This window comes from Protopterus annectens, chromosome 16.part0 (genome assembly GCF_019279795.1).
Source record: "Protopterus annectens isolate FY-2018-M chromosome 16.part0, PAN1.0, whole genome shotgun sequence".
Taxonomy (NCBI): domain Eukaryota; kingdom Metazoa; phylum Chordata; order Ceratodontiformes; family Protopteridae; genus Protopterus; species Protopterus annectens.
In genome coordinates, this window is record NC_056750.1 from 54,418,574 (window position 1) to 54,431,381 (window position 12,808).

At 40.1% G+C, this 12,808-nt stretch overlaps 1 protein-coding gene across 1 annotated transcript in view; it reads left to right on the forward strand.

Annotated features, from left to right (window-relative positions):
- Positions 1-12,808, forward strand: part of LOC122790509 — a 180,032-nt gene that overhangs the window by 45,300 nt on the left and 121,924 nt on the right. Inside the window, exon 2 of the mRNA XM_044058059.1 lies at positions 302-589. Within this exon, the coding sequence (XP_043913994.1) occupies positions 302-589 (288 nt within the window). The remainder of the gene's footprint in view (positions 1-301; positions 590-12,808) is intronic.

The following is a 12,808-nucleotide window of genomic DNA, read 5'->3' on the forward strand; positions in this document are numbered from 1 at the left end:
ACACACACACACACAGATTTCTACATGTCATAGTCTTCTGCAAAACTAACCTACATTCCTGACTAGACTGTATGTCTCACAAACATGAAGTAAGTTGCATCTTTATTGTGTTTATAAATTCATACATAAAGTGGAATATGTGGAATATGATTTTAGGTGTGAGTGGCTTAACTCATTTTGTTAACATTTTATAAACTTATTAAACATATCATGCTCACAAAATGTTAATGTGCCTGTTTTATCTGTATTGAGCACACTGAAGTTTAATGCTTACAAAGTCTGCCAACCTGCTTTCTTACAGATCCTGTGCCAACACCCAAACTCCGTGTGAATCATTCTGACAATGTCTTCATCTCTGGAGAAATCATCAGCTTTGAATGTCAAAGCAACAATAAGGGCTCACCTAGTCAGTGGACATTATATAAAAATGGTCAGCTGGTCCCAGGTAATATCAAGTATGGAGAAAGATACAGTTTGGAAGCTACAAAAGAATCCACTGCTGGAAGCTACTGCTGCAGATGTGAAAAAACAGTTTTAAACAGAACTATAGTTTCGGACTATAGCAGCTCAATACAAATTAGTATTTTTGGTAAGTGTTTATATTTTTGAAATGCTGGCAACAGTAGACAGATTTGTAAATAACAATGCAGCACATTTAAATTTACCACCATAGATTTGCTCAGTTGTAAATGACTTATCTTTATCAATCTTTAATTGTACCCATCAAGATCTATTATACTCCATTTTGGCTTTCTACCTTGTACCTTTTTTAAACATTTAGGTTTGTATATTAAGTGCAAATGTTGTCATCCAGCCATTCTGGGTCGCTGTTGTTAGTTATAACAAAAATTCAGCATTTTTCTTCACTCTTTGGTTACTACTAAACTTTTATTAGTTCATAGAGAAGTACTAGGCCAGCTGCCTTTGTGGGCCATTTTAAGCCTAGCCAGTTTTCCTTTTTGTACTCAAATTAACCTAACCCATTTGGTTAGGAATTGGCCTTACCCAGCCCATGGTCAATAATTATATATCAGCCCTCATGAGAATAACTGGGATCATACTATAGATAATTTGAGGGGACCCATGCATGAGATAAAGCACTTACGAGCTGCCTCTCTCCATAAATTGTACAGGGTGCAGTCCTAAGGTAAATTTTTTGTTTCCCATTCATAAATCCCATTTGCTCTAGAAATGCATAAAAGGATCCCCATACCGATGATTTCTGATGCCATTGGACTTGCTGATGTTCAATAAATCTATCAGTATTGGGTTGGAGGATGCCTTGTATTGCACTCCGTAGGATACCGAGTATAGTGACAGGACTTTGAATCAGTCCCTATAGAACATGTTGTTTAGGCCTTATATCCTTTTACTAAGGTATCTCTGTGGGTGTTCAAGTTATCACGTGTCTAGACAGTTACATGCCAAAAGGGGAATTATATTCAATGATTGTTTCAATGAGGAATGAATAAAGAGGGACAATGACATCCTCAGATCTAGACACAATCCTTTTGTTTATAATCTGTGCAATACAGAAGGACTTTCTTACAACAATGGAGACATTTGTCAAAAGTTAGATCACTATCCACATAAGTTCCCAAATCCTGAACAACTATGTCAACTCTTATGGTGTCTTGTCAATGTGGCATTTCCCTGGGGAAGATGACTTTCCAAATGATACAGCAATGCATTTTTCTAGACTTTATTTTCAGTCCATTATTTTTGGCACCAGCTATCTATTTGGGACAAACCTTCCTGCATGATGCCTTAGTCATTTGGAGATTCAATGACTGCTCCTGGCTTGCAGTCATCTGCAAATTTAGTCATCTGGAACCCATTGTTATTGGCTTTTACTTCATAAAAATGGATGCCAAGCAAGATGGGTCCCAGCTCAGAATCCTGGGGGACTCCACTAGTGACTGGTCTCTTTGTGGAGGTAACTTCCCCTATTTTGATTTCATGTATCCTATCTGTGAGCCTGTTGGCTATCCTGCAGGTGACACAGATGTTTATTCCCAACTTATTTAGGTTTTCTACTATGCCTAAATGGGGAATTGTGTCAAAAGCTTTGGCTAGGTTGAGGTATGTGGTGTGTGCCATTTTACCTTCATCCATTGCTTTAGAGGGGTTTTCAAAAAAAATCCACAAGGATGAATAAACATTACCTGCCCTTATTAAATCCAAAGTGAGACAGGTCCAGTGTTTGGAGGTTCCCTATGTCCTGATTGATTCCTTCCATGTTACGTCTTTCCATGACTTTGCATATGAGGCTGGTCAGACTTATAGGTCTGTAAGTGCCTGAGTCTGTGAAAGGTCCTTCCTTATGCAAGGGAATGACTGTAGCTGTTTTCCATTCACTTGGTACTAGGGTTACCACCTGTACCACTTAGCGAGGGACAGTCCCTCTTTTGGCAATTGTGTCCTGACAAAAAAATTGTAAAAATGGCAAATGTCCTGAGATTTTAGGACAAAATTATTTCCTATATTTTATGTAACAGTTGCATAAAACAGTCATTCTGTATCTAAAATACCTTAAACAGAATAAGCAACTAAAATGCTACAAGAATAAGCTTTTATTTAGGCAAAATAGTTAAGTTCTAACCTTTGTACTGACCGTGGGTATGTGTCGGCCTGTAAACTCTGATGTTTGTACCAAAAATGTCCCACTTTGGCCATTTGAAAAGGTGGCAACTGTACTTGGTACAAAACCTACATGGAAGCTGAGACTGAACAGTGTTGTTAGGGTTGTGGCTGAGACTGCACAGTGTTGTTAGGGGTGTGGCTAAATCATACATCATGTTGTTAGGGGTGTGGCTCAATCATACTTCATGCTATTTAAGATGCATCCAGGGATGTTGTTAGGACCCACTGATGAAGTATTTTTAACATTTGATAGCAATTTTAGGGCTTGATCTTGTGTGATAGCTGGAGGCAAGCCAGTTTCAGGTCTATTTTGAGGGACAGATGGAGGGGAGAGAGGAGTAAAGTTAGAGTTAAACTTATCAGCCAATAGGTTCTTTATATCTTTAGCCTCAGTGTAGGTAACATCATTCACAATCAGCTCAGCTCATTGCTGCACTGTGCTTTTGCAGTTACAAGGATAACTGAAAAATGACTTGTGATTACCTATGACTTGGGTACCTGTTTTAGACCCAGACTTGGCTTTGGTGGATTTTATTAAACTCCTGAGTTGTTTGTTTATTTCAGTGACAAGGGCTCTAACATTCTGGGAATTACTCTTCTTACTTTTGATCAAAATTGTTTTCCTTTTTTATACATCTTGCTGATATTATGGTTCCACCTTGTGGGTTTGTTTCTGGGGTTTGCCCCACACTTGTTCCTATGGGGTACAGTTGCATCTTTGCAGCTGTTTATAGGCTAGTATAGTGTGGTGGTGTACATTTCTGCATATTCAGTGGAGTTAACTTTGTTTGGTGGGGATTTGGAGCTTGTCATTGCATCACTTAGGAATAGGTAGTTCATCTTAAAGAAACTTCCAATGGTACCTTAGATGGAAGGGATCTGTGGTTTCAATTTTATTTTGAAGGAGACTGCCTTATGCCCAACCTAACAAGCGATGAAGATACGCAAGGGATGGTACAGGATGCTCCCGTATTAGTAAGAACAGGATCCAAGATGTTATTCTACCTAGTGGTTACTCTGAGTAATTGTTTCAGGGCATTTGTATTGACAAAATCCAGGGATCTCTGCGCATGTGAACTAGTGGTGGTGCAGGTTTCCCAGTCTATAGTTGGGTAGTTTAGATCACCTAGGAAAATAGTACTTGGTTTGATACTGAGTGATTCTAACTGCTGTAGATAGGAGTTGTGGCTTTCTTTTGTCACGGAGGGAGTTCTATAGCTAGTTAATATACTGTATGGTACAGGACCTTTCTGATGGGTATTTGGACATGAAGAAGCCCTAGTGCATCATGACTGCTTTACCATCCTTGATGTGAATCTCTCCTGGATGAAGACAGAGACACCTCCAATGATTTCCTCTCCTGTGCAGTAGCTGGTCTAAATGTGAGGAAGGCATTATAGCCCTGCACAGCTGGAGTATTTTCTGCTATTTAAAATCATGGCTCACTTACTACACAGACTGCTTTGGCCTCCAGAATGAGAAGGGCTTTTGGGAGTGGAGTTTCTTTTTAGGGCTCTTATCATTGATCAGTAACACCTTTGTATTTTCCTTTGCTTGTTTTGTTATGTTGTTGGTTGGTTTATCAACTTGGCATTGCCTAAACAAGGCACTATGGGGTGAACAATGTCTTTACCAATAATCAAACCCTAGAGGGGACAGATGCAGGCCATCTCTGGTGAAGCAGCATGGTCTGTCAATCATATCCTCCCAGGCTGACAAATATTGGTCCCCCTTTGAATGACACAAAAAAATTAAACCAATTATTGAAGTTATTTGCTCATATTGTGGCATCATCCTTGGAGAAGGTAGAATGCTAGGCTCATACCTGCCTTGAACACGTAGTCTGAAAGCTGCTTCATGTCTCTCTTCATACACACACATATATATATATATATATATATATATATATATATATATATATATATATATATATATATATATACACACTCTCAAACCTCAGAAAATCTGAACTGGGTAAGCTGTCCCACGGCTACAACCATATTGCCAGATTCATCACTGGCTCCACCTATAAAACCCCCCACTGCCAGAACCTTAAACAACTAGAATCGCTAGAACTACCAAGCTTAATTCAATTCAATCAACTTTTAATAGTACACAAAATTTTGTACCACTCGGAGGATACCCCCTCACTTAAAAATCTTATTAAGCCATACAGCAACCTGAGATCCTTACGGTCAACTGATAAACTACTGGTCCAAACCCACAGAGCTAATAACTCTGCTGGTGAATCCCTGTTTGCCAACTTCACTGGCAAAACCTGGAATTCATTGCCAAACTATATAACCCTACAATCCTCCAAAAGTCTCTTAAAAAAAAAAAACTCAAACAGTATCTCAAAGTGAATTGGCTATACCTATGTACCAACCCTGATTAAGTTATAAACTGAAAGTATATTCTGTAATTATCATAACTTGTAACTGTGTCATCAAGCCCAGCTTCCAGTCTGATGTCTCTTACTTTTAATTGTGTCTGTCCATGAGAATTGTGAGTCCCTACTAGGGAATACTACTAAGCCATTGTATATAATCACTTTGTTTTTATAATTGTTTGCTAACTTCTGTGTAATTTATGTAAGTTTGCCTATGTGGAGCTTTTCTCCCTGGGCCTCTGCTGAAAATGGTATGTATCCAGTCAGACTATCCTGATAAACAAATGTAAAATAAATAAATAAATATAGTTCAGGGAGGTGCACCTCAAGTCATTGACACCGTATGAACTATGACAGAGTCGTACTGATGCCTGTTGTTCAAGGACTTGAGTGCATTTGTTATCTGATGGATCCTGGCACCAGACTAACTGTCAATCTTTCCTTGCTCAGCCTGGTAAGAGGTATGTATGTATGTCTTATAATGGGGTTACCTATAACAAGAATGTTTGTTTAGGACTCAAGCATGGCAACCACGGTCTGGAAGGGGGCGGCCCATTAAACGCTTTGATTGCCCGCCAAACTTGAAAAAATTTAATAAATTAACCTTGTTAATGTTTTATTTCCCCTGCAATTCTGATGTTTCCTCACTAGATGGCGCACTCTAGATATATTGGCTTTGTTGAGGTGAAGCGTAGGCTTATTACTCCACGTTTGCACTTTACCCTTTGACCCACCTTCGTGTGTGAACAGACCTTCAGCGTCATGAACATCAAGAAAGCCAGCCACAGATCCAAGTTAACAGACCTACACCTCAGATCCATCCTGAGAATCGCCACAACAAAACTAACTCCAGACTTTGATGCGCTGGCTAAAAGAGACCAACAACACTGCTCCCATTAAAATGCGTGTGTCTCCGTGATACGCACGTTGTTAAAATAAACAGTGCCGCAGATCAAATATAACGCTTCACAGACTGACTTGCTGCAACTGTTTTTGACTTTTGGCACCGGGAAACAAATTGAATAAAAGGAACAGGACAAGTACATCTGCATCTCCTACCATTTTGAAAAAAAAGACAGTCAGGAGGAGAGTGATGGTGATATCCTGAAGGATAACAGAACTTTCAGTGCTTTAAAATAAAATGGTCATTTATTTGATTTTCAGTGTTTAAAGACTCATTTTGAAGTCAGAGATTTTATTGTAATGCTTTTCTTCATTTTCATTGGAAATTAAAGCACATGTTTTCTCCATATCCCAAGATGCCCCAATGAGGTGATGTTTTCAAAGCATGCCATCTATCTGCTCCTGTTCCGGCCCCTTTGTCAAATGTTAGAACTCAATGTGGCCCACGAATCAAAAAGTTTGCCCACCCCTTAGGTTGATACCTGCCTTGCAGGTCAGCATCTGTGACTGTGGGACTTCTTGTGCTATGTAAGAAAGCAGGCTTAACTTGCTGTGTGTGCTTTTTGTCTGTGTTTTCTTTTGGAGGTCTTTGAGGTTTAGGCAAGTTAATCTTTAGAACCTCAGCATGTGATGTATTTTGTGTATTGTGATGGCCTTGGAGAGATCAGTGGCGGATTTACCCGGGGGGGGGGGGCTCCCATCTCTCACCTACTGTACAGTTTTGTATATGCAGGTCAAATGTAAGATTATCATCCACTATCACCCCAAATAGTTTGCTATGAGAAGTGACTTCAAGAAAGAGCACTTTTTTTCCACTATCACCCCAAATAGTTTGCTATGAGAAGTGACTTCAAGAAAGAGCACTTTAATTTTTTTTCATGAGAGAGGGATTTGGGGAAAAATGATAGTTTGGTCTTTTTTGGGCTGAGCGTGAGTTTTGAGTTACAAAGCCGTGTTTCAGTGGCTGTTAAAACTTCCTGAGTAATGTTTTACAGGTGTACCACGTCAGATGTGCAAATGAGAGTGGAATCATCTGTGTATTGTATTAGGATGGCCTCTTGTGTGGAACTATAGAGGGTGTTGGTGAAAATGTTGGAGAGGGGTGGACCAAGAACAGAGCCTTATAGTATACCAGTGGTAACAGGGAGGTAAGGAGAGAGCATGGAGTGCCATTTTACAGACTGATACGTATTGGACAGGTAGCTTTTGAACCACAGAAAGATGGGCTGAGGGGTTCACTTTATAATTTCAAAATACTGAAATCCTGAATTTCAGTATCCTGAAATTATAAAGTCGAACTTTTAAAATCACCAAAGTGTATAATCGTGAATCTGAATATCTCAAATTCGCGGTTATGGGTTTACGGTACATTAAGTGCGGTGTTGTGAGTGGATAGTGTCTAGTCTTGTATGTGGATTTAGGTGTAATTTAAGGTAAGTGAGTGTTTTGTAAGGGTATTTTTGTGGGAGTTTCAGTGTGTGTGAATGTGTTTGTCAATTGTACGTGTGGGTTAGGGTAGGCAGGTGAAAGTATGGGTGTGTAAGCGTTGGTGATTGTATATGTGTGATGTCTGTGTGTGTGTGAGGGACTGTAGAATATGTGGGTGTGAGTTTCTTTTCTGTGTCTGTTTCCATGATCTCGGAGTTAGTATATATAAGTAGGGGGGTGCAGGGGGGCTTGTCCCCCTCCTTATACGTAGTGTAGGTTTGTTTGTGTTTTTGTGTTTGTGTGTGTTTTGTTCGCTGTGGTCTTTGTTGGAGTTGGATGATGTATGTGTTGTGTGGTGTATGGTATGTTTCTGTTCGTGATTTTGTGTTTCATGATTTTGTAGTTTCGGGATTTGGGATGTTTGACTTTATGGTTTCAAAATACTGAAATTCGGGATTTCAGTGTTTCAAGATTATAAAGTGAATCCGGGCTGAGAGAGACCTAGTGAGGACATTTGAAGTAGAGGTTTTCTGTGACAAACTATGTCAAGGGCTTTAGACAAGTCTAGAAATAAGGAAGAGACTAGTTTGCCATTAGGCAGGTCAGTTTATAACACAGACCAATCAGTTTACAGCCAGAACAAAGCAATTAGCAAACAGATGCAAGTAAAACAGGTTTTCTGTCATTTTTCTGAGACTAAATAACTGGCATATGCAGTATAGTCTACTGGTCAAGCTAAAGGGAACAGTGGCCACCTTAGTAAGAGGTCCTTAGAGTGCACAGACTATTTCACAGAGACTTTCAATCCCAGAGAAGGCATGTATTTAACTGTTTAAAGTTAATACACAGCAAAGTTCTTCATGAAAAATATGTTTACATTAAGCAATGACAACATTTTCAGTAAACTTGTAGGTGTAGAGCCTTATGGCAAAGCTCCTGCAATATCGAGGTCACATGTGACCGCAAACGCTGCTCTATGAAGGGAGGCAGTGACTGAGTGTAAGTCGAGATAACACCTGATATATCAGGTATAATGGGTTCAGCTTAATATTTCTGTACCTCTCAGTATCAAGGGAAAAAGAGGGCTGCATTTTCCTTTAACCTAGAATGTGCAGAACTGAGTAACAAGTACTGCTGATGTCCAGCTGACAACAGCTCCCCCATTCATATCTGTTCTGGATCCGCCACTGGAGGTGTGATGTGTGGTGCACTGCTGACAACTTTGGTGTGTGCATTTACTTTGTATGAGATTTTGTCTCCAAGGATATTATATCTGAACATCTCTCACACTGTGTTATGCTGTTTGAGTTATAGATGATTGTGAGACAGCATGAGGCAGTTCTTACACTGTCTCAAGATACCCATCGTAATCAGGCTGGCTTGAGAAGTTGTGGGGAAGTACTGGTACATGATACTGACAGGGATTACTCTGGGGGGCAGGTGACTATATCTTGGAGTTCAGTTTTAGAATAATGTTTGGGTGGGCTTGATGCTAAGTCTAGCATTGCCACCTATCTGGTATTTTTCCCGACTCCAGAAATCAGAATGTTTATCCAGTAGTCTGTAAAGTACTGTATAAACTCCAGTATTCTGTTTATCTACACAAGCAGAATGTTAGAGCTTGTAAAAAAGCAGCCATGGAATAACTTTTTAATTGAAAAGCACCACTAACGTGATGAAATGAAAACTGAGACTTGGTTAAAAAAAGGGAATAAAAGTAAAAAAGGCTTTCCATCTTGCTATGATGTATGAATGGATGTCATAAAATGGGCGGGGAGTGGGTGGGGTGGGCAGAGAAATAGGCAGAGAGTGACAGGTTAGTGGAAAGTGTAAGGGGGTGTGGTTTTAGTCTGGTTTTCAACATATTGAAAGGTGGCAACCCTAGCTAGGTATTTAAAGTTCAGTACAAAACAGCTAACATAGAAAGCTTCTGCCACAAGCAAGAATCAGTAACCTAATTATAGTAAAAATTTAATACTAAGTATACAAGCAACATCAGTACACTCCAGGGGTGTAGGCAGGATTTTCATATTTGTACTCACAGCTCCCGGACTACTGCCCCCAACAAGCCACACCCACATCAGCTCATTGCTGTCTGCCCATTCCCTTAAACTGCTGACCAAGCCACACCCCTTTCACAATGCTGATTGTTGAATGGATCACTGAGAACCATGTGCCAAGATGGTAATTACTTGCATGATGATGCAGCATGAGTATTTCATTCCAAACGTGCATCTTCGTGGGTCAAAAAACAAAATACCTTGCCATTTAAATTTCTGCAGACTTCATCCTAGTGGAGCTGTACCCCAATGTCTAATCATGACAGTATTTTAACAATGTGGCATATGCCCCAGACATCTAACAAAAAATATTCACGTGAGTGACTTTTAGTAGCAGGGCTACTGTGTGACAAGGCACAGTGCTGGATTACAACAAGCCTTTGTACCATGTCAAGGTAGGCAATCACACAGGGGTCCACCTATTCCACACACACACACACACACACACACACACACACACACACACACACACACACACACACACACACACACACACACACACACACACACACACACACACCACAATTATACCAGATAAACAGAAATACCAAGACATTATCAGATAGTCCCAAGTGCCAGTAAGCAACACAGAGCTCCACTAGGCAACACCGAACATCCACAAGCACAGTAAAGAGTTGTTTAGATTTAATCTAATATAAATGTTATATTAAATATAGTATAGTATGTATTTATAGTGATTTATACCTTTAAATAATTGTTACTAATTTTAATAGTTGAAATGAAAAAAGAAACAAACTCAAATAAACTTGAAAGACAAGGTTGGCTATTCATTCCAAAGATAATCTGATGAAGTTTGACAACATTGCCAAATGAATAAAACCTTTTAAAACATTTATTTTCAGCTTTGGAGTGAATAGCCGACCTTGTCTTTCAAGTTTAATTTTAATAGTTAATTAATTGGACCATGGATGTATTTAAGGATTGTTTTTTGGGAATGTACTTTGTCTGAATTTTTTAATTGTTATTGGCTTTTCTCACTCACGTGCGACAGCCATTACTGCACTGTAAAAGTGTTTTTTTTATTTGTTTCTACTGTTTTTCTGAAAAAAAAAATCTTGCTATTTTCCTGCCTTACTAAGCTAGAAAAGTCCAGTTTCAGATATATGCTGATACCTGGACTGTGTCTAAGCTTCTGTGTTAGCCATACCTTACTTGGGCAAAAAAGAAGTTTCTTTGTTCACCAGTGAGAGTGGGGAGCTCTGAACAGCCTACATGTCCTTGGAGGAGTGGTTTCTGCCCAGAAACTGTAGTTTTATTGGCCATTTTGGGCTAATTTCTATATCTTTAATCTTTCTGATATAAAAAAAATGCATTTGCACTTTTTTGCGTTTGCATCAGCTCAGCAGATCCTGCCCAGGTGTCCTGCTGAGGCCTACAGCACCAGAGAGACAAAAGGAGTGACTTTGGAGTGTTTAAGTACCTTTTCCTGTTTTTTCTTGCTGCTTTTTGCTATTTCTGCCTAAACACTCGTTTTCTGATGTTTATTGCTTCTTGAAACACTCATTTTGTACTGAAACTGCATTTGTTTGTGCCTGCACTTTAAAAAAAGTAGTTTTAGTTGTAATTTGTATTTTTTAATTGCTACTGGCTTCTCACTCACGTCTGACAGCCATTACTGCACTGTAAAAGTGCTTTTTGTTTGTTTCTACTGTTTTTCTAAAAAAAAAAAACAAAAAAAAAAACAAAAACATCTTACTAGTTTTCCCACCTTACTAAGCTATAAAAGTCCAGTTTCAGATACCTGCTGATATCTGGACTGTGTTTAAGCTTCTGTGTTAGCCATACCTTACTTGGGCAAAAAAGAAGTTTTTTGTTCACCAGTGAGAGAGGGGAGCTAAAATAAAATTGCCACTAATTCCAAGGACAACCACAAAGCATTCTATAGCTATGTCAAGAATCTCAATGGCAACACCCAGATCTACTCTGAGTTACAGCACAAAGGCATGAAAATTACAGAACTAACTGATATTGCCAACATCCTGGCAGGTAGGTTCAGTGCTAAATTTACCCCCCCCTCACCCCCTAAAGGGCCCATAACTATACAGGAAGAATGCAGAGTCCCTGTAATCACAACTATGCAGGTGAAAGCTGCACTCTCTAAAGCCAAAAACACAGCATCCATGGGACCGGACAACATCCCAGGCTGCTTTTTACATGAACTTCAGAATGAACTGGCTCCCCACTTAAGCAGCATGTTCAATAATAGCCTCACATCAGGCTTTATGCCCACTGAATGGCACATAGCAACAGTTTTCCCACTCCACAAAGGGGGAGCCACCACTGATCCCGGGAACTATAGACCTATTAGCCTGATGAGCCTGGTCTGCAAAGCCATGGAACATATCATCATGGAACTCATAAACAAAGACATTGGTAACATCCAAACTCTGGATCCCACCCAGTTCGGGTTTGTGAAAGGCAGATCATGCCTTCTGAACCTGATCGACTTCTTTGAGGCAGTCACCAAAGCCGTAGATGAGGGTAAAGTGGTTCACACAGCCTATCTTGCCCTCGCCAAGGCTTCGACACCATCCCCCATTCTGGAATTATAGCTAAACTCAATAAACTAGGCATAAATCCTTACGTCACAAGATGGGTTGCCAACTGGCTCACTGACAGAACCCACACTGTAAAAGTTGCAGACTCCAAATCTGACCTCAAACCAGTGACAAGTGGAGTACCACAGGGTTCCGTCCTGGGACCGCTCCTGTTTGGTATTTACTTCTCTGAAGTACAGGCTAACACAGAAGGCCTCTGGCTAACGAAGTTCACAGATGACTGCAAACTAGCAGCCATAGTGAAGTCCCCAAATGATGTGAACATCCTACAGAAGGGCCTCTCTGAGACAGATGCCTGGTGTCAGAGCCATGGCCTCAAGCTCAATGCCAAAAAGTGCAGTGTCATCCCCTTTGGTAAAAACTCTGTACCCATGAACTACCACATAGGCAGCAATCTACTTAACACCGAATGTGTGATAAGAGACCTTTTGACCCAGGTGGACAGTAGTCTCTCCTTTGATAGTCACATCGCCACAGTAGTCAGGAAGTCCTTCTACATGGCACACCTCATCATAAAGGGTTCTCATCCAGGAAAAAGGAGGTCATCGTTACCCTATACTCATCACTCATTAGACCCATTATAGAGTACAATGCCTTTTTGGAATGTACCTCACAAGACATCTGCAGCAGCTGGAAAGGCCACAGAAGTACCTCACAAAGAGGATTACTGGACTCAAACAAATGCCCTACACTGACCACCTCAAAAAACTCCAGCTTTACTCCATAGCATATCGCCTACTCAGAGGTGATCTCTGCCTAACATATAAAGCTATGTCAAACCCAGAGCTGTTGGACATGCTACACCT